The 22970-nt window shown below is 39.9% G+C and overlaps 1 protein-coding gene across 5 annotated transcripts in view; it reads right to left on the bottom strand.

The window, feature by feature from the left end:
* The window catches only part of cplane1.L (ciliogenesis and planar polarity effector 1 L homeolog), a 97419-nt gene that overhangs the window by 14536 nt on the left and 59913 nt on the right, over positions 1-22970 (bottom strand). For 4 of the 5 annotated variants that reach the window (XM_041569585.1, XM_018266340.2, XM_018266348.2 and 1 more), the window contains exons 31-40: positions 17595-17784; positions 16307-16612; positions 14688-15386; positions 12223-12392; positions 8960-9092; positions 8242-8299; positions 5323-5454; positions 2680-2787; positions 1028-1173; positions 403-562 (exon numbers count right to left, since the gene is read on the bottom strand). In XM_041569585.1, the coding sequence (XP_041425519.1) occupies positions 403-562; positions 1028-1173; positions 2680-2787; positions 5323-5454; positions 8242-8299; positions 8960-9092; positions 12223-12392; positions 14688-15386; positions 16307-16612; positions 17595-17784 (2102 nt within the window). The remainder of the gene's footprint in view (positions 1-402; positions 563-1027; positions 1174-2679; positions 2788-5322; positions 5455-8241; positions 8300-8959; positions 9093-12222; positions 12393-14687; positions 15387-16306; positions 16613-17594; positions 17785-22970) is intronic. The other variant, XM_041569589.1, reaches the window with a different exon arrangement.

Genomic DNA, 22970 nt, shown 5'->3' with positions numbered 1-22970 from the left:
AACAAGACCCTAAACAAGTCTAAGGAAAAGCTCACAAGAAAGACAGAAGTGACTCGTAGTTTGCAGATTTATCAGAGTCTTGGAAGCCCCTATATCACAACCTGCAACTGCAGGAGCTCAATCACCGTATTGTGTGACTTTATGTCCTGTGTTAATGTCTGCAGTAAGGAAACGATAATATTTATAGTCGTTCTCTTCCAGTGTTACCCTATAAATAAAAATGATCTACAGTGAGCTCCCTGCCCCAAACACTGATACAAACACACCCATTGGCCACAAAACCATAGGCCACAAAAGTCAGAAATCTTTAGAAAGCCTTGGCTGTTCATTATTGCCCCTGACACACAATCAAACTGACAAATGTATTTAATATAAATCCAATAAATACTTCCAGCAAATGACCTCTTATTTGTACGGGGCCCAAAGGTGCTTCTGAAGGAGTAGAGTCAACAATGTGAACGACCTTCTCTGCAGGAGCAGCTCCACGTCTTGTCTCTTCTGAAAAATCATCGGGGAAATCGTCTCCCTCCAGATCAGTGACACTTATATAATGGTGCCCAACCTGTAGAACAAAATATGCAGCTTTATAAACCCACAGGGTGAAATAAAAACTGCTGGAAGTAGGGGAATGTGAATGTTGCAAAGACTTTTTTGCAAGATTGTTTAAAGGAAAACTATACCCCCAAAATGAGCAACACATAGTTTATATCAAATTAAGTGGCATATTAAAGAATCTTACCAAACTGGAATATATATTTAAGTAAATATTGGCCTTTTACATCTTTTGCCTTGAACCCACATTTCGTGATGGTCTGTGTGTTGCCTCAGAGATCACCTGACCAGAAATACTACAACTGTAATTGGAGCTCAAAAGGTCAATTATGATGACAATTCTTTTGGGAAACTATTGGCTGTCCTCGATATTCTAGGAGCTGTATCTGAAACACCAGTGTTTTCCTATTGGATATTTTAAGAACAAGCACATACAATAACAGTTTGCTCTTCTCTAGAGGCTGCATTTCCTTACACAGGTGGGTGGCACATCTGAGGTTTGCCGTAAAGGAATCCTCTCGTCCAGCTTCTCCAGGGGGAACTGAAGATTCAGGAACAATTCAGGGGGCAACTGCATCAAGACATCTGAAGGTGGAGGCACTTCTATAGGAGGGTCAATAACTAAAACACAAACCATTCAGTTTTATCCATTAAAGGAGACATATAGGATAACTGGAAAAAAAACAACTAATTTTATAGGCAGTTATAAGTAAAATATGGCGTTGCTTTTAAAACTTAATATTATCTTTAAAATTATCCCCTTTATTGGAGCTCCCTATAGATGTTCGCTGGTCCCTGTCTGTGTTTGAAATGAGGGGTGGGCGTGTCCTAATGGTCCCTGCCAGAAGCACAGTAGGAGAGGGACAGCCAATCACAGCCCTGCAGTCACACATGCAAAGACAGGCTTCAGTTCCCTATGAGGTCCTGCTAGCTGCTGATTGGTTCTTGTCCTACAGTACAGTGAGCCAAGAGCCGCTGGCTCCCCTGCACATCGTGGGAATTCGGGGAGCAGAAAGTGGAAGAGAAGGGAGGGATTATTTGGGTTTTTGCAGAAATATTCAATAAATCAGCCTGAAACACTATTTTTTAAGCACAATTCTTCTATGTCTAAATGAGTATAATGCACTGGAGAGACATTACAAACAGTCCAATATAATCATTTCATCTCTGTAACATGCTGTTACAATGTGTTTAGAGACATTATATTCTAAGGGGAAAGAAACACCGAAAGTTGAAATAAATGGGTACTAAATACAGGTTAGAGGGGATCTCCACCTACAAATGGTTTCTGCAAAATGAAAGCAATTGTAATTCTAAGCAGCTCTCTAGTACAGGTATGGGATCCGTCATCTGGAAACCCATAATCCAAAAAGCACTGAATTATGGGCCATCTCCCATAGACTCCATTTTATCCAAATAATTCACATTTTTAAAAATTATTTCCCTTTTCTCTGTAATAATAAAACAGTAGCTTGTACTTGATCCCAACTAAAATATAATTAATCCTTATTGGAGGCAAAACCAGCCTATTGGGTTTATTTCATGTTTACATGATTTTTTAGGTCTTAAGTCTACTGAAAGATCCATTATCCAGCAAGCCCCAGGCCCTGAGCATTCTGTATAAAAGGTCCCATACCTGTATATATTACTCATATTCTGTTCTCTTCATCTGACTGAGGAAACAATGTCTGTTCTCTTACAGATCTGTTACTCTCTACACCATTTAAGGTTAAGGGCACACCTGCCGACTTGGGGTGATTTAGTCGCCTGGCGACTAATCGTCTCTTCTCCCCGAATCACCAGGTGTTCCCTTACCCTAAGGAGTCTGAACCAGAGAACAGATAGCGACAGCCAGGCACTGCTTTCAAGCAATTACATTTATAAATAATTATAAAACCAATGAAATGTGTAATTATTAAATATTAATCAGTTGTTTGGGATTCTATTTCTTTTCCTTATGCCAAAAAAACAGTTTTTTAGTAGGTAGTCCCATTTAAAAAGATAAGTAAGCATTGAATTGAGTAGCTATCTGAAGACGATGCAATTGCTGACTGCTTACACTCTCTTATGCATTCACATACACTATCAATAGGCAACAGCATGGAAGAGGAATAAAAGTAAAATCACCAGGAAGCCGAGAGCCTGCGGCAGAATTGGAAGCAGCTGTTGGACTGTTGGGAAACTCGCACGGCAACTCATTGCATTCAGTTCCTGCATCTTTATAGGGCTTAGCAGCTTGCGAAAACAAAGTAAGAGAGAGCGTCAAGAAACGTGGAAATAGGATTGATTAAAGGAGCACGCAGTTAAAACAGGGTGTTCATGGAAACAATATGGGGCTTTGCACAGCTGAATCAGTGGGGATTTATCAGAAACCTGCTCTGAGGATACATTAGAGCAGAGTTGCAGGAGGATTAGTTGGAACCCCTATATCTGCCTGGCTGCTGCACTGATCCCTTTAAACTAATTCACACTGTGGTAAAACAGCTGAATCACATAAGTTATGGAAACTAAAGGAGATGGCAAAGGTATTTTCTGACTTTTTTTTCACCTATGATTGAGGAAATAAAGAGTGTGGGGAAAAATATACCTTGTGCTACTGCCCCCCTTCTAACCCGCCCCCGATAATAGCCCTGGGCACTGCTCATAACATCTTTTATCTCAATGATGATCAAAAAAGAAGTATTAAATCTCCTTTAAAGGCTAAGTAAACCTTAAAAATAAGTGAATATAAAATTAACGAGGGTGCTATTCTAAGCACTTTTGCAATGTACATTCATTATTTTTAATTCCGAGATATTAAAGGATACATGTACTGTTAATATGAATGAATTGTGTTACAACAGCGCCACCTGCTGCTGGTCATTTTCTGACCAGTCTGACCAGCAAGTAGTCAAGGAAGTTGTCAGGAGAAAGAAAGAGGCTGCTCTGATGTTTTTCTGCTTAGGAAAAAAATTAGAAACCTTTCTCAAATCTTTCCTAAGCAGAAGAACATCAGAGCAGCCTCTTTCTTTCTCCTGACAACTTCCTTGACTACTTGGTGGTCAGACTGGTGGGAAAATGACCAGCAGGTGGCGCTGTTGTAACAAAATTCATTCATATTAACAGTACGTGTATCCTTTAATATCTTTGAATTAACAAATGCATTTTCCTCCTCCGGGATAGGATCATCTTCCTTTACATCCTGAGAAAACAACATTCCATTATTATAAGTGGAAAAGACAATGTGATATGATCATGAAGGTGCATATTATCATTCAGCCTATCTAGTCCATCTATTTGGATAGGAGACTGGAATATGAATAGGAGAGACCTGAATAGAAAGATGATTAATAAAAAGGAGCGATAACAATATATTTGTAGCCTTAAAAAGAATTTGTTTTTAGATGAGGTCAGTGACCCCCATTTGAAAGCTGGAAAGTGTTAAAAGGCAAATAATTCAAAAACTATAAAACTATAAAAAATAAATAGAACTGGCCATTCTATAATATACTGAAAGTTAACTTAAAGGTTAACCAACCCCTTTACGTGCCCTTATGAAACTTTTCAATGACATCTAATTATCTTATGCAAAAGAAGGTGCATTATTGCCTAAACAGCATAAAGTGCATGATGTGAGTTACTGCAGGAGGTGCATGATATTTCCACTGTGCAGGACTAGAGGAAGATGTTCTTTTCCTTCAGAGCCCAGCACAGCAATTAAAATAAATAAATAAATAATAACGAATGTACATTGCAAAAGTGCTTAGAATAGCACCCTTACATTCACTTATTTTAAAGGTTTACTTATCCTTAAAAGTGGACCTGTCAACCAGACACAAAAATCTGTATAGTAAAAGTCCTTTTAAATTAAACATGAAATCCAATTTCTATTTTTTATTAAAGCATTTATATCTGTTGTAAGCTCATTTAAAAATCTCAGCTGTCAATCAAATATTGTCTGTCCCTCCTTTATGCCAGTGGCATAGAGGCGGGGCAGACAATTACTTTCACTTTCCATTCAGCACTTCCTAGATGTCACTGCTCTCCCCACATTCCCTCATTCTCTTCATCGTTTAATTGTGTAACCAGGGCATGGGGATGGACATCAGCTCCCCCATTCTGGTGCACAAACAAGATTCTGAGATGATACAAGGCTTGTCTTGATAACAGTGTCCACAAAATGGCTCCTGCCTGCTTGTTATAATTATGAATTCCCAGACTGATCTAAACAAGATTCAAATAATTTATATAGTATAATTAAAGTTTAATATGCTTGACTAATGTGATAAAATAGGATTTGGAAAATATTTTTCTGGTGAAAGGTCCCCTTTAATAATGGCAATGTAAGATACAAAGCAATAGCAGAGTCAGTCAGTGTAACTGGGAAGGGGCAGAGGGATAACCCTCAGAGAGATCCCTAGAAAGACCAAGAAAGGCTTCAGTGAGAACACTTGATAGCACTGTTCTCTTTTATTGCCTCCTTTGTGCTTTCAGGGGTATCAGTAAAGTCAAACTAGACAAGAGGTTTGCAGGCCTTTTCAATTCAAGCCTGTCCCCGATCATTTGATCCCCCATAGCTATGCACAAATGAAAACACTGCTGTCAGTAATTAATAGTTTTTAAAGTATCATTTGCGTTGGACTGGGGTTCCATGGACCAACGGCTGCTGCCTGCTTGTTATAATTATGAATTCCCAGACTGGAGAAAACAAGATTCAAATAATTTGCTTGACTAATGTGATAAAATAGGATTCTGAATTCTGAGTCAGGCGTGTATGCTTTATGGCATTACCACTTTCTGTGTTAGTACTGGCATCATGAACCTCAGGAGGTCTCTTTCTGGTGGATGCGATGTAATGAAGCTCTGCCACAGTAGGAATGGAGCTCACTGGCGTCGGCTTTGAAAGAAGAGATTCGAAGGAACCTGTTGAGATAATTGGAAAGTGATACGTTACTGGCAAGAGACTTGAGATGATGCCAACGAGCACATGGCAGGGCTGGGGAATCTGATACTTATGACAACTGACTAAATGTTCCAACATGAACACATAGTACTCCCTGTATACACTGACAGCACTTAAAGGGGTTCTCTACTTTTGCGTTAACTTTGAGTATGATGTAGAGAGGGATATTCTGAGACAATTTGCAATTGGTTTTCATTTTTTTTATTATTTGTGGTTTTAGAGTTATTTGGCTTTTTATTCAGTAGCTCTCCAGATTGCTATTTCAGCAACTTGGTTGCTGGGTCCAAATTCCCCTAGCAACCATGCATTGGTTTGAATAAGAGACTGGAATATGAATAGGAGAGGCCTGAATAGAAAGATGAGCAATAAAAAGAAGCAATAACGATACATGTGTAGCCTTACAGAGCATTTGTTTTTAGATGGGGTCAGTGACCCCCATTTGAAAGCTGGAAAGAGTCAAAAGAAGAAGGCAAATAGTTCAAGAACTATAAAAAATTAATAACGAAGAGCAAAAGAAAAGTTGCTTAGAATTGGCCATTCTATTACATACTAAAAGTTAACTTAAAGGTGAACTACCCCTTTAATCAGGCTTTATATTCCGCTCCAATTTAAAAACAAAAACAAAAAAAACTTACAATGAACATGGCTTCATACTGAGGCACAGTTTGTAAAGATCTGGAGAAATTTTGTATAGGGCTTGTAAACATGGTGAAATGGGGGGTGTGGCCAGGCAGGTGTATTGTTTCCCACAATTCCTGACAGTAACACTGGTTGGTTTGGTTTAATATACCGGAAGCAAAATTTGGACAGTGTTCTTATTTGTGATATGAAATTCTGAGACAGCTTGAAGTTGCAATAAACTGTAATGATGTAGCACAGTGCTGTCCAACTTCTGTGGTACCAAGGGCCAAAATGTTACTGGCCTATGTGGTAGAGGGCCGATAATGGAAGTCAGTGTTGGTCACTCCCCTTTTTAAACCACACCCACTGTAAACCACACCCATGTTACCACAGGAACTTTTAAGATCATATCCACATTAACGCTGGTAGCACACCAAAAAACCAAATGGTTGGTGCTCACTGCAGGGAAATCCCTCATCACTCATATGTGAAAAATTTAAGTCATGTTAAAACCCTTAGATCCATGTGCCTCATCCTCCCCTCTGGATAATACAACAACCCCCCAACACATGATTAAACACCTTAGGGACCCTTAACAACAATTTCCAAATGCTAACAAACCCCAAGAACAAACCCCTAACAGGCTTACATTCCACAAGTAGTGTAGGGCAAGCAGAGAATGGCACACACAAGCAGCACTGGGCAAGCAGAGAATGGCACACACAAGCAGCACTGGGCAAGCAGAGAATGGCACACACAAGCAGCACTGAGTAAGCAGAGAATGGCACACACAAGCAGCACTGGGCAAGCAGAGAATGGCACACACAAGCAGCACTGAGTAAGCAGAGAATGGCACACACAAGCAGCACTGGGCAAGCAGAGAATGGCACACACAAGCAGCACTGGGCAAGCAGAGAATGGCACACACAAGCAGCACTGAGTAAGCAGAGAATGGCACACACAAGCAGCACTGAGTAAGCAGAGAATGGCACACACAAGCAGCACTGGGCAAGCAGAGAATGGCACACACAAGCAGCACTGGGCAAGCAGAGAATGGCACACACAAGCAGCACTGGGCAAGCAGAGAATGGCACACACAAGCAGCACTGGGCAAGCAGAGAATGGCACACACAAGCAGCACTGAGTAAGCAGAGAATGGCACACACAAGCAGCACTGGGCAAGCAGAGAATGGCACACACAAGCAGCACTGGGTAAGCAGAGAATGGCACACACAAGCAGCACTGGGCAAGCAGAGAATGGCACACACAAGCAGCACTGAGTAAGCAGAGAATGGCACACACAAGCAGCACTGGGCAAGCAGAGAATGGCACACACAAGCAGCACTGGGCAAGCAGAGAATGGCACACACAAGCAGCACTGAGTAAGCAGAGAATGGCACACACAAGCAGCACTGAGTAAGCAGAGAATGGCACACACAAGCAGCACTGGGCAAGCAGAGAATGGCACACACAAGCAGCACTGGGCAAGCAGAGAATGGCACACACAAGCAGCACTGGGCAAGCAGAGAATGGCACACACAAGCAGCACTGGGCAAGCAGAGAATGGCACATGCAAGCAGCACTGGGCAAGCAGAGAATGGCACACACAAGCAGCACTGGGCAAGCAGAGAATGGCACACACAAGCAGCACTGGGCAAGCAGAGAATGGCACACACAAGCAGCACTGAGTAAGCAGACAATGGCACACACAGGGAGGGAAGGCAGAACAGAGCAGGAGACAGGGAAAGATATCTTATATGTACTACATACAGTGACACAGTGCTGGTGACCCATTAGCATTTTGTATAAAGTGTGAATAAGTGAACAATGTGGGCAGTTTCAGTCTGGGTCTCAGGTGTGAACAGTATAGGGCTATAGGATGTGAACAATAGAGGTGTCACAAGTGTGAAAAATACAGGGGATTAGTCTGAATTTGAGGTTTAAACAATGCACGGGCCAGTTTATCTCAGTAGTGATACCTTTTAAAATTTACATATGGTAAACAGACACAGCATGTGGGGGGCCACAGAAGGGGGGGTCACGGGTCGCCATTTGGACAGCCCTGATGTAGCCTATTACACAACATGTTTGCGAGACTCTCTTTCAGAAAATTATTGAAAACGTACCTAGTGGGAGAACAAATGGATTTTCCTCCTCCGGGATAGGCTCATCTTCCTTTACATCCTGAGAAAACAACATTCCATTACTATAAGTGGAAAAGACAATGTGATATAAGCATGAAGGTGCATATTATCCTTCAGCCTATCTAGTCCATCTATTTGGATAGGAGACTGGAATATGAATAGGAGAGACCTGAATAGAAAGAGGAGTAATAAAAAGGAACGATAATATATTTGTAGCTTAAAAAGAATTTGTTTTTAGATGGGGTCAGTGACCCCCATTTGAAAGATGGAAAGTGTTAAATAATTCAAAAACTATAAAAAATAAATAGAACTGGCCATTCTATAATATACTGAAAGTTAACTTAAAGGTTAACCAACCCCTTTACGTGCCCTTATGAAACTTTTCAATGACATCTAATTATCTTATGCAAAAGAAGGTGCATTATTGCCTAAACAGCATAAAGTGCATGATGTGAGTTACTGCAGGAGGTGCATGATATTTCCACTGTGCAGGACTAGAGGAAGATGTTCTTTTCCTTCAGAGCCCAGTACAGCAAGTGAATGATCAGGGGATGGAGCTCACATGATAAAAGTATTGTGTCTGATTGGTGAAACACTCGCATATAAATGAAGCCTTGCGCTGCAGCTAATCCTGAGCAATGCAGTGATGTTTGCTGGGTTTATTAGATAAAATAGATTACTTTTTTTCTTAGAACCTTACCTTAGCTTGTGCAACTTCATCCAAATTATTTGGGCTTATAATGGAGTCTTCTGGCCGGAATGTAACGGATGCTTTTCTCTCTTTCTTGGCATCTGCTTTCTCATCTTTCTGTTTTCGAGAGCGTCTTTTTTGTCTGCAATTAGAGAACCCTATTTACTGTATTTACCAGGAAAAAGTATCTTCCTACATTTGTTGAACTAAGCTGCCATATTTGTCATTGGTTTAGCTCTAGAAACAGCTCCAACACTTATGAAGATCCTCATAAACAGCCTTCCAGACCTAGGACCCCACTATGGGGCAATAGTCAGCTCCCTCACTTTCATGGGCTAAAAGACATTACCAGATGGGCATAGTTGGGAGTCAAAACCTTAAAAGAAAACTATACCCCCAAACAATGTAGGTCTCTATAAAAAGATATTGCATAAAACAGCTCATATGTAAAACCCTGCTTCATGTAAATAAACCATTTTCATAATAATATACTTTTTTAGTAGTATGTGCCATTGGGTAATCATACATAGAAAATTGCCATTTTAAAAAATAAGGGCCGCCCCCTGGGATCATAGGATTCACGGTTCACACAAACATACCAACAAACCATACATGTAAGGTCATGAGCCAATTAACAGACAGAGTTGTGTCTTTTGCTTCCACACTTCTTCCTGTTACAGTTAGAGCTGCAGTATTTCTGGTCAGGTGATCTCTGAGGCAGCACACAGACCATCACAAAATGGTGGTTCAAAGCAAGAGATGTAAAAGGGCAAGATTTTCTTAAATATATAGACCAGTTTGGTAAGATTCTTTAATATGCCAATTAATATGATAAAATATCTGTTGATTAAGTGTTCATTTTGGGGTATAGTTTTCCTTTAAGGGACATTGTCAATGGTGGTGAATGTGAAACTTACTTACTGAGACAAATATACACCCTCCCGCTAATATGTTTTTTAGGTTTCTGCAGCTGCGTCATGCTTTTAATATACAATTGCCTACAAGACCCATAAGGTTAGCTGAAACTACCCTAGAGACCTACCTCCACAGACAAGACCTGACCTGGTTCTACATTATATTGTCAACCGCAGGCCCTTCACCCCTGGAAAAATCATCTGACATCCCTGAGTTGGCTGATGAGATGTGGTCTGATGCTCTCAAAATGGTTCCAAATCCGTCCAGCTCAATGAGAGATAGGTACATCCAGGTAAAGTTTTCAAACAGAACGTACCTGACTCTGTACCGATTGGCAAAAATATCTGATAATGTATCTGACCTATGTCCTAAGTGCAGAGATGAGATAGGTACTCTGTTCCATGTCTTTTGGTGCCCGGTGATAGAGATTCTGGGGTAATGTCTTACAGTTCCTGAATGAAAAGCAAGCACTCCCAAATATTCACTCCCCTGAACTCTGTTTACTTGGACTAACCGGCGATGTTCCACTTCGTTCCTACTCCAGACTCCGTTACCTGCAGCTTCTCTATTATCCTAAGAAAGCTATTCTAATTCACTAAAAGACCCTGGACCCCACCCCACCCTCGTTACAATATTGGCAAAAGCTGGTTAATGACAATCTTTCAAGTCAGAAAGGGAAATACTTAGCCAGAGGGTGCCCAGAGAAATCTGAAGCCATATTGGGCACCTGGTTGTATATACAGAAAGGTGGACTGTAAAAAAGGTTGTAATCTTGTATAGTTGTAATTGATGCCTTAGTCTCACTTCTCTCCTTCTCCTTTCTGTTTCTTATTTTCATTTTATTGTTGATAAAAATTCCACAAAAAAAAAAAACTTTAAAAAAAAAAAAAAATTAAAAAACCAGCCTTCCAGAGCAAGAAGCAGGTTTTATTCCCCACGCTATGGTAATGCCTCGTCTTTCTAAAGCGCCAATAAATGTACTCAGTGCTTTACAAGAAACACACGCAGTGGTGTCATTATTATTTAAACCGTGGGAATGTTAATCGCAGTCATTTTAATTTACTTGCCTTTAATATAATGGCTGTATTTAATGTCTTTGAAATTTCAGAAAATAAAGTAATAAAAGAAAAACAGTGGAAACAAATATATACGTTTCAATAAGTTTTGGCTGGTAAGGGTCTCTGTCCCAAAGAGTTTACAATATATTACACAATGTGCTGTTAATTAGACTAAGTTCCTTGGGCCAGAGAATTTTTTCCGTATATTTCTTTCTTTAAAGGATAAGTAAACCTTAAACATAAGTGAATGTAAAATGAATGAGGGTGCTATTCTAAGCACTTTTGCAATGTACATTCATTATTTATTTTTTTTAATTCCAGGATATTAAAGGATACATGTACTGTTAACATGAATGATTTTGGTTACAACAGCGCCACCTGCTGGTCATTTTCCCACCAGTCTGACCACCAAGTAGTCAAGGAAGTTGTCAGGAGAAAGAAAGAGGCTGCTCTGATGCTTAGGAAAAAATTATAAACCTTTCTGAAATCTTTTCTAAGCAGAAGAACAGTACATGTATCCTTTAATATCTTGGAATTAACAGAGTTGTGTCTTTTGCTTCCACACTTCTTCCTGTTACAGTTAGGGGCCGATTCATCAATAGTCGAATATCGAGGGTTAATTAACCCTCGATATTCGACTGGGAACTAAAATCGTTCGACTTCGAATATCGAAGTCGAACGATTTTGCGCAAATCCTGCGATCGATCGAAGGATTTTTCGTTTGATTAAATCCTTCGAATTGAACGATTCGAAGGATTTGAATCCAACGATCGAAGGAAAATCCTTCGATCAAAAAATCACAGGCAAGCCTATGGGGACCTTCCCCATAGGCTAACATTGACTTCGGTAGGTTTTATCTACCGAAGTAGGTGGTCGAAGTATTTTTTAAAGAGACAGTACTTTGATTATCGAATGGTCGAATAGTCGAACGATTTTTACTTCGAATCGTTCGAATCGTTCGTTCGAATTCGAACGAATTTAACCAATTCGATGGTCGAAGTACCCAAAAAATACTTCGAAATTCGAAGCTTTTTACATTCGAATTCTTCACTCGAATTTTGTAAATCTGCCCCTTAGAGTTGCAGTATTTCTGGTCAGGTGATCTCTGAGGCAGCACAGGGACCATCACGAAATGGGGGTTCAAGGCAAGAGATGTAAAATGACAATATTTACTTAAATATATAGACCAGTTTGGTAAGATTCTTTAATATGCCACTTAATATGATATAAACTATCTGTTGCTTAAATATTCATTTTGGGGTAAAGTTTTCCTTTAACAGCACACAGTAACTGACTTACCTTTTAATGCTGTCTCCAAGCTTCACCACTTCTTCAAAAGGTTCAATGTTCGCCTGTAGGAGCTGAAGTGCACCGCCCCTAGTGGCCCGCAGGTCTTGCTTTATGCTCCGTTCATATTCAGTAACATTTTTCAGAGGGATAAGCTGAGGTGTGAGGCTCATGGGAAAACACTGAGAGCAAACAAACACACATGAACCTATCATATACATGTACATTGACCTTCACAATCATTTGCATTTATTCCCAGGAAATGTGGAGTGGCGGAAATACTGTTTTTATATTGCTTATTATATAATGAATGGCAAACAGCGCCACCTGCTGTTCATTTTACTGAACTAAATGGTAACAGATAACCGATAAGCTCTAAAAAATATGGTGTTCTACAGAGCTTATCTGCTACATAACCTGAGCCTTTTCTCCTTTGAATGGCTGCCCCCATTGCTACACAGCAGCTTATTTATATAAACAACAGTAGTGTTTCTGAAGCAAACACAGCAGTTTTACCAGTGCAGGGCAACACTTCATTATATTTGAATTACCTTAAAGGGGTTTTTCACCTTTTAATTCACTTTTAGCATGATGTAGATGGTGGTATTCTAAAATAATTTGCAATTGGTTTTCCTTTTTTATTGTTTGTGGTTTTTGGGTTATTTAGCTTTTTATTCAGCAGCTCTCCAGTTTGCAATTTCAGCCATCTGGTTTCTAGGTTTCAAATTACCCTAGCAACCATGCACTGATTTGAATAAGAGACTGGAATATGAATAGAAGAGGCCTGAATAGAAAGATGAGTAATACAATTAACAATACAATTTGAAGCTGCACAGAGATTTTGTTTTTTGATGGGGTCAGTGACCCCCATTTGAAAGCTGGAAAGAGTCAGACGAAGAAGGCAAATCCTTTAAAAACTAAAATAAATAATAAAGACCAAATGAAAAGTTGCTTGGAGCTGACCATTTTATAACATACTAAAATTTAACTTAAAGGTGAACCACCCCTTTAAAAAAAACTTATATTTTTTTGGTTTTGTTTCTTTGATATATTCTAAGAACATTTCTTGGAGTCAGTTGCACTTTTAGAGCTGAAATAAATTATTCTCTTATTACCATCCTGCTGGGCAAACCCATGGCTATAAGGGACTCTGTACAAATAGAACTCCCTGTGACATACAGAACAGTAGTGCAGGTATGGGATCTGTTATCCGGAAACCTATTATCCAGAGTTATGGAAAGGCTGTCTCCCATAGACTTCACTATCATCATTTTTTTTTAATTTTAAAAATGTATTTCCTTTTTCTCTGTAATAATAGAACAGTAGCTTGTACTTGATCCTAACTAAGATATAATTAATCTTTATTGGAAGCAAAACCAGCCTATTGGGTTTATTTAATGTTTACATGATTTTCTAGTAGACTTAAAGGAACAGTAAGACCAAAAAATGAAAGTGTTTTAAAGTAATGAAAATATCCTGTAGGGTTGCCCTGCACTGGTAAAACTGGTAAAAAAAAACCCAGTGCCTTGCTTAGTATGAGACTAAGGGGCTGAATCACTAAAGGTCGATTGTTATTTATAGCATGGAATAAAAATGTTATCACTTCACATACGGGATGCACCGAATCCAGGATTTGGTTCGGTATTCAGCCATTTTCAAAAGGATTCGGCCGAATCCTTGTGTCTGGCCGAACCGAATTCGAATCCTTAAAATCATGTGACTTTTCGTCTCAAAACATGGAAGTAAAAATTTCACTATTTTCCCTCCCCCTAACTGATTTGCATATGCGAATTAGGGTCCGGATTCGGTTCAGTATTCGGCCAAAGCTTTCACGAAGGATTCGGCCGAATCCAAAAATTCAGTGCGTCCCTACTTCTTATATTTTTATAATTAGATTCACTATAAGTTCACTTGACTAACTTAAGAAGTGATAATTTTATGTTCATTTTAGCTAAATTGTGTGAGGTATTTTATAGCATGCGTTATTTTGTGCGCAAATTTGCCCAGTGTTGATAAATGACCCCCAATGTGTAAGTGGCGGTAGGTAAGTCTCCAGTTCCTCATAAAGGTCTTTAATTGTTGCCTTTCAGCTCCTCACTACATCTTCCTCTATTAATCCATCTGATGTTGTTTAGTAACGCCTACTCCTTGGAGGTGTTAAATTTCACAGTAATTATCGCACTATTTTATGCTTTTAGCACTTAAAAGATGTTAGTGAATATTGCGTTAGGATTGATTCTATTCTATAAGTATCGCAATGCAATTACAATACCGCTGTGCAGAAATGTAGAATTATCGCTTGCGATATGTCTATTAGCACATGACAATACTTTGATGAATTGTTCCTTAAATAACGCGTCGTAAATAACGCACAAAACAGTACGTTAAGGAATAAGGACCTTTAGTGAATCTGCCCCTGTATATCTTATCACCGTAAGGTACAAAGGTTCTAATGAAAGTAGTACTTGTGCATTTACCTCTGGATTTTGGGGTAAATTGGCTTTCAGAAGAGTTATAGGAGCTTGGGGTAATGCAGCACCATGGTCTGACTTTGCTTTAAGATGAGAGGATACTCTGATATCAGGTGTGAATATCGGTGGAAAACAAGGCTTTAGCTGAAGTAAAGGAATCCCAACTTTTTGTTGTCTCCATGTTATATCTTGCTGTCTTGTTTCCTTGCCTTGTCGCTTCTGATTAAGCAAGTGAGCAGTGACTCCTGCCTGCGGATGGGCCTGATTCACAGACATTGGTGCTGAATGTCCTTTATGAATGGTTTCAGGCCACTTCCTGTTTCTGTCCTCTCCTCTTTTCATGGCTTTGCCTTTATTGTGGTGGTGGTGCTGATAGACTTGGACCTCATCCCTCATTCTGCGAGTAGGAAGCACCCAGGCTTCCCGTGGAGCAGCAACTCTAGGCCTCGTCAATTCTTGGGCGCTGTGATTTGAAATTAGATGCAGGGGTAAAAATTTTGGTTCAGGTTGTAGTTTTAGAAGGGGTAGTCCATTAAGATCAGTCAGAACTCTTGGGGTGGGGTGGTGGGTAGGAGACATTTGTACAACTGGAAAGGAAAGAAGAGGCAAACTGGGATTGGGTTCAGCAGTTGGCACACGCGGATTTGCTGGGGTCTCTTCTCCACTGCGGACTTGTCTCAAGGGGATGCTCAACTCTGGAAGGGTCTAATAGGAAGAATTTAACAAAAAACAAAGTAGGATTAAAAATAAATATCTACATTCAGGGGCAGATTTATCAATGGTCCAATAGTAAATTGGAGTTTTGAAGTGTCAAAATTCATACATTCAACTTTTAATCCCCCTATTCGAATGTAAATTGGAATGTGACATTTATTTCTTTTTCATTAAAGAAAGTAAAAATGAGATTTTATTTTTTTGCCTTTACATGCCCTTTAAGGGGCTGATTTATCAAGGGTCGAATAGTAAATTCAAATTCGATTTTTTTGAGTGTCAAAATTCACACATTTGAATTTTAATCCCCTTATTCAAATGTAAATTCGAATGTGACCATGGAAACAGTCCTAATTCGAATATTCGCCACCTAAAACCGGCCGAGTTCAAGTACAAGTCAATGGCAGAGGTCGGTTGAGCCATTTATAGATGTTAATAGCCTGACATTCAAGGTTTTTTTCCTGGAGAAAAACTCGATATAGTATGTTCTATAACATAATAAAAGATAACTGAAAGGTGAACCGCCATCTTTAATGACTAGGATGTAGTTTGAATGGAGGACCAGTATATAAAAAGAGGATCTGAACAAAGAGGGAAAATACAGCAACTTTTTGGGTGTAGTTTCCCTTTAGTAACAGTAAAAAGTTTCTTTTTAGATTGTTTCTCATGTCAGTGACCCTGGAAACCAGATTAACATGTCAAATTTCAGATAAAAGAAAACCTTTTGCACACACAAGGTACACTTTGGATCAGAGGACGACTGCCTTCAGTTTAAAAATGCATCATGGTACTAAGTGTATAAGGGCAGAGGCACGCTTGGAGATTCGGTGAGATTTAGTCACCCAGCGACAAATCAATGTTATTCTTCTGTATTTCAAAATGAATGCACAAAAGCAAACCAGAAATAGAGTTACCTGTATATTTTCCTTGTTTCCCTGTAGCTCCCCAGCATTCTTTTCCCTGTCTGACGCACTGCATTGTTTGTCTGGGTTCTCCACACCCAAATCAGGTTGCCTTTGCACTGCTGGATGGCTATTGGAAGGTGGGACCTGTGTAGGTAAAGCAGTTTGGGACTGCGGAGTAAAATGCTCTTCCACTGCATGCCCCATCTGGCTTCTTCCTATCTGAGCAGTTTGCTGCAGAACTTGATGCAGGCCTGGTAGGGCGGCGAAGGAGGAGCCAACAACTTGCATTAAACTCATGAAGTTGATTTGCTGAAGCTGCAGATACACAATAAAGAAAGTAAAAAATTAAATGGTGGGTAGGTCACATGTTTGTACAAGGCTGATTTACCTAGGAAATGGTGCACAGCCCTGTGCCATATTGATACTGTCAGGATTTATTTGCCCTTTAAAGAATCATGAACACCAAGTCTTCATTTCCTACGATTTTCTGATTGTGTGTGGATTTTCTGATTTGTTTATTCGTTAAAGGGGTTGTTCACTTTTAAGATAACTTTTACAGTGATGTAGAGAGTGATATTCTGAGACAATTTGCAATTGGTTTATTTTTTTTTATTATTTGTGGTTTTTGCGTTATTTAGCTTTTTATTAAGCAGCTCTTCAGTTTTTTTTTAAAGCAAACTGGTTGCTAGGATCCAAATTGCTCTAGCAACCATGCATTGATTTGAATAAGAGACTAGAATTTTAATAGGAGAGGCCAGAATAGAAAGATGAGTAATAAAATAGCAATAACAATACATTTGTAGCCTTAAAGAGCATTTGCTTTTTATAAGGGGTCAGCGACGCCCATTTGAAAGCTGCAAAGTCAGGAGAAAAAGTCAAACAACTATAAAGCTATAAAAAAATAAATAATGAAACCCAAATAAAAAGTTGCTTAGAATTCTAAAAAATATTAAAAGTCACCTTAAAGGTGAACCACTCCTTTAAACCACTAGGGTAGAAGATTTCTGTAGTCTTAAGAAAATATCTCTGCATGTATTGCCTATCTGACTATATCAATGGGTGACTGTCACTACTATCTGTCGGGCATAACTTTCGTACTTTGCTGTCTGTAAATTCATGGCCAGAACATTGTCTGCTTTGTTATTTTTACAACTTTATTTAATCTGAATGGTTTGTTGTAGGTTGGGAGATCGCAATAAACGATGGTTTTGTCGGATATAAGGAAAAATCTGCATGGCCAGCTTTACTAGTGACTCTACACACCGTAAAATAAATAAACCAGGCAGGGGCCAAATACCTGCAGAAGCCGAAACATCTCATCTTGGAATAACTGCCTGACGGCTTCTGATGTGTTTGATGCTCCTTGATCTCCACCATGCAAAGTCTGCTGGGCTGTGCTTGTCTCTACGGGAGGAACGCTCGCTGCACTGGACAATGTTTGGGGGTCAGCAGGGGCAATATCAGAAAACAAGGCTGGCTCTGCTCTCCTAATAAAAAAAAAAGCATGAGGCAAAAATCGTAAAGCACTTTGATTTCCTTTTCTGATTTGTACATAAATGTGTAGATATCCCAACATATCACCTTTATGTTGTTTCTGTGGCAAAAGATAAAAGATTGTCCTGAGGAAACCAAACGTCTGTACTACATCCAGCTCATATACCAGTACCTAAGTGCTAGTGCCCTGCACCTTCCCAACCCTAACCCGCCACAGGCCTCTACATTTTCTCGATTTATAGACCCGTGCCTGACCTGCGGTGACATCACAAAAGGGGCGGGGCAGGCTCAAGTCTATAAATTGAAGGGCCGGAAGCCGGCAGTGTGAGTGGGGAGAGCAGAAGTGAGTGCTCAACCCAAACATGCCCGTGACCAGAAGATTTTTCGCGGTAGCCAGCCTGAGCCTGCCCGACCTGCAGGTTTCGGGGTGGCCCGCATCAGTAGTAAGATCCCCCACCCCTACCACAATGTAACATGTAGTACTTCATGATCTAGACATACGTAGAAACAAAACAAACATTAGAAGCATTAGCAATTTTATTTAAAAAAATTGAAAATTCCTATTTCAAAGATGTCTGGATTATGGGTTTTCCATTCCCCCAAGATTCCATACCTGCAACACCTCCGGTTTACCTAGTTCACAGCTGATTCTCAACTCTTAATTATCCATAAGGAAACAAATGGAATAGAAGACAATAAAGGTCATTTGTGATTACTTTGCAATTTTTGGATACAAACGGCCACGTTCATTAGCCACAATTGCAGCATTAATGTGGCTCTGCACCAGTCTCAAGTGAGCCTGATTTGCCAAAACCAAGGCAACTGTGTGTGCTGGTGTCAGTCAGTTGGGCGCAAGTTGCAGCTAGCATTTTCAGAGTGGGGGTTGCGTCACTTCCAACCGATCAGGGTGTGATTCCTTGGGGTGCAAGTCTGTTGTGTCTATTGAAGCAACACACTCTGCACGACCATGCCCATTGCCCAGGGTAGCTGTAGTTCAGCGATTCACAAAGCAGACTGGGCAGGCACATTGAATACAATAAATGGCCTAAGTATACACAGCAAACCCCTTTGAATAAGACAATGGCATAATGCAGCAATTTCAAGTTGTACTTCATACATGGGAGGCAGAGAATAGAAATAAAAAGTGTTGTGCATTGGTTTGTTTGGACACACAGACACACGTACAGATAAACATCACATATACACAACTCCAACACAAATATTTGCACTTTGCAAAGATATTTTACCTGGGCACATCTTGCATATTCATCTGTACATTAAACCTGGAACAAATTCTGACTCCAGGCTCGGCATAACCTGCATTACATACTGTGTGTAACTGGCTTTCCAGTTGAGTTATGGTATATTTATAGTACAAGCCTGTACTTAGTGACAGAGTACTCACTCCCCATTGTTTGGCTTAGTCTCCATAGCAAATAATGCTGCAGAGAAAGGAGGACACACAACTTCCTCAGTTTAACTAGAGAGGAGAATGAAAGCGCCTTTGTTAAAGGGGAACTGCACTCAAAAACGTTTCTTTCTTCTATACTCAAAGAAGTAACTTTTCAATATACTTCAGTTAAACATTTTGTTGTGGTTTGTGTAATTGCCATTGAAAACCGTGTTTGTTATCCCTTTCTGATCTCTGGTGCCGATTCCTGTTATTTCAGGAGTCAGAACCAGAGGTGCAGAGAATCTAAACAGCTACAAAGCAATTTCATTTACGAATACATTTAGAACTGTTGAAAATATTTAATTTGTGTATACTGGAAAGTTGTTTGGAATTAGAAACTGTTTCGTTATGTATTGTGCATCAGGGAAGTGTTTCCCTTTTTTTTTTTTAAAAGTGTTTTTATTGGTTTTCTCACACACAAAAAACAAGACAGACAGTGTCCCGTAAAGGACTCAAAAATTATACATAGTCAGTAAAAAATAAAAAAAGGAAAAACAATAAAGGAAATACGTCAGAGGGGAGAGGAAAGAAAGAAAGAAAGAAAGAAAGAAAGAGAGTCCAAGAGGGTGTGGAGTGTGGAGGGGGTAAACAGTAGACAAGACTAATATCTGGTGGAGCTAGCACAGACCATCCTTTCAAAACACATGGGGGCTATTAGTGTCAGAATTCAATACCCATAGCATCCAGACAGCTATAAACTTGTCCGTGCAGCCTCTAGACATATATACTGCTTTATAGTAAGGGAGGGCTTTATTGACAAGGTCCTTCCAGTCCTCAAGTTTGGGTGCTTCACGCTGATTCCACCGAAGAACAATCATTTTCCTAGCATAGAACATTAGCAGCTGGAGCAAAGTCCGACAACCAATTGACCCCACATCTCCATCCATGCATCCCAACAGCGCTAGGCTGGAAGTGTTTCCCTTTAAAGGCATTATGACATCGAAATATATACAGGTATGGGATCCAATATCCGGAAACCTATTATCGAGAAAGCTCCGAATTATGGAAAGGCTGTCACCCATAGACTCCATTTTATTCAAATAATACACATTTTTAAAAATGATTTCATTTTTCTCTGTAATAACAGTACCTTGTACAGTACTTGATCCCAACTAAGAAATAATTAATCCTTATTGGAGGCTAAACCAGCCTATTGGGTTTATTTCATGTTTACATGATTTTCTAGTAGACTTAAGATATGAAGATACAAATTATGGAAAGATCCGTTATCTGAAAAATCCCAGGTCCCCAGCATTCTGGATAAAAGGTCCAATACTTGTATTTACATTATGTACTGTGCAGAACCGAGCTGAAATATCTCTTTAGCCCTGTATTAGGAGTATTTCATTTAATGCTCCTCTTTATACAGGGATGCTTATAGTAAATGCACCTTTGGGGGTTCGGCTGAAATATCTGCAGCTCTTCATTAGATGTATTTCTTAAAACTCCTCTTTTATTTAGGGTTATTGATGGGACATGTGTTGTACAGGGCTATGCTGGAATCTCTGCAACCCCAAATTAGTTGTATTCTTTCCAGCATTTACATTTATATAGGGACACTTATAGTAAAGGTAATGTGCAGTCATCTGTGCAGCAGTATCCTTACCAATGTTCTCCTTTATATAGGCATGCTTACAGCAAATGTACCATGTTTGACTATATAAATGGGGGGGGGGGGTATATAAATGGCCACAGTGCCCCCCACTGTATAATTTTCAAATGCAAAACTGTTTATGTTTCAAATGGCTATCTATTTAAAGGAGAATGTAAGAAGTATAGGATGTAACCTGTCTATAGTGGTAGAACTACTGGGGGGATGTTGGGATAGTTCTCCCATGGGGCCGCCAGAGATACAATGGCACATTGAGGATAGTGGGTATTCCTACTGTTATTTGTCAAGAGGGGCCCAGTGCTAATATTGCACCCAGACTCAAGGGACTTTCACTGCATGATTGCTTGTGCTGCAAGGAAACACCCATCTGTCAGGCAGTGGTGAGACAGTCTAAAAGACAATGGCAGCTTAGAGAAGGCAACACCATAATGTACAATTTCCATGAAGTTACAAAGGCATATAAATTCCTGCACCCAGATGACCATAACGTACAATGCAGCTGGGCCATAAATACATTTATATATCATAGGGATGCACCGAATCCAGGATCCAAAAAATCATGTGACTTTTCATCGCACAACGTTTTTTAATCGTGGAGGATGTGGTTCTCATTACCCCTTATTTCCGAAATTTACATATGCAAATTATAGTTCGGATTCAGTTCGTGATTCGGATGAATCTTTAATAAAGGATTCATCCGAATCTTTCAAAAAGGATTCGTCTACAAAGGATCCTTTGGGAAAGTGTCAGCCTAAAATAGTGGATTCAGTGCACCCCTAATATATATACTAGGTCATACTAAAATTTGCTTTATAATACAAAGAGGAAAAAAGTAAACAGTGACATAGAGCCCCTTTAACAAAAAACATTCCTGAACCATTCACTAAGCTAAAGACTGAATCACGTTTCTTGTTTCACAACCACATATTCATTCTGTAACCACATATTTATTCTGCACAACATCAGGCACGTGTAGGTTATCGGCTATGTTACAAACAGAAGACATGCATACAAATTGTGATTCCAGGTACCTTTGTACTAAAAAGTTAGGAATAAGGCTGTAAAATGTGTTGAGGGACCACAATCAGCCTGGGTTAAGTGCCTAAACTCGAAAAAGGGGGCGGAACAGATAGCATTGGGGGTGGAGCAGCGATGGCATAAGAGGCAGGCACAATGAAGTAGGTGGAGTTTAGTGATGTGCAGGTCAGGGTTTTCCTGACCCGCACCCGACCCTAACCCGCCCTGCTCCAGCCCGCCCGCACCCGGGGTCCTTTTAAAGACCTGCGCCACCTGGCCGATGACGTCACAAAAGGGGCGGGGCGAGCAGATGCGAGACTATAAAACCGGAAGCCGGCATTTGAAGGTGGCGGGCGGGGAGAGCAAGAGAAGAGTTCAACTTGCACCCGCCCGCCAGGAGCAGTGCGAGGCCGACCCGAACCCGTGGGTCCCGCTGGTATCAGGTCAGCCCACACATCACTAGTGGAGTTATGACACCAGGGTGGGGTTATCGCATCACTTTAATGCAAATGGCTGAATTTCCATCCAGTTTTCTCAATGCTGTAAACTGGACAGAAAGTTTTGATGTTCAGGTCAAAGCCACACTGTTGGCAAACCTATCTCTTGTCTATATTCTGCCTGATGAGTAAGACCAATCCTTTAATTACAGGTATGGGATCTATTTTACATAAATCAGTTATCCAGAAAGCTCGGAAATACAGCAATGCTAATTTAGAAAAGAATTTCTTATTTTTGATAGCTTATTTTTTTGTTTCTGTAATAAGAAATTAACCTCACTTGATAATTCCTTTATTGGCCAGATTATTGTTCAGTTTTCACAAGGCTGAATACGGAACAGAGACTTGAAACCCGAACAGGTGGCAACCTTAGCCTGGGCCCTGCAGATGGACTGCTGTCATTTTAATGCAACTCCACTCAATCTATTGTGTTCCGCTAGAAATACTAAAGACTTGTCTATCTTTGCCCCCCAAAGGGAACCACATCTCCATTATGTGAAAAGATAATGATGTCTAGAAATAGAAACATTTGTAAAAAGTGCAGGCTAACTTTAAATTATGTGTAAAATACATTTAGGACATTTTCATTTTGTTGTAGTA

This window comes from Xenopus laevis, chromosome 1L (genome assembly GCF_017654675.1).
Source record: "Xenopus laevis strain J_2021 chromosome 1L, Xenopus_laevis_v10.1, whole genome shotgun sequence".
NCBI lineage: Eukaryota > Metazoa > Chordata > Amphibia > Anura > Pipidae > Xenopus > Xenopus laevis.
This window is presented reverse-complemented; position numbering and strand designations above follow the sequence as displayed.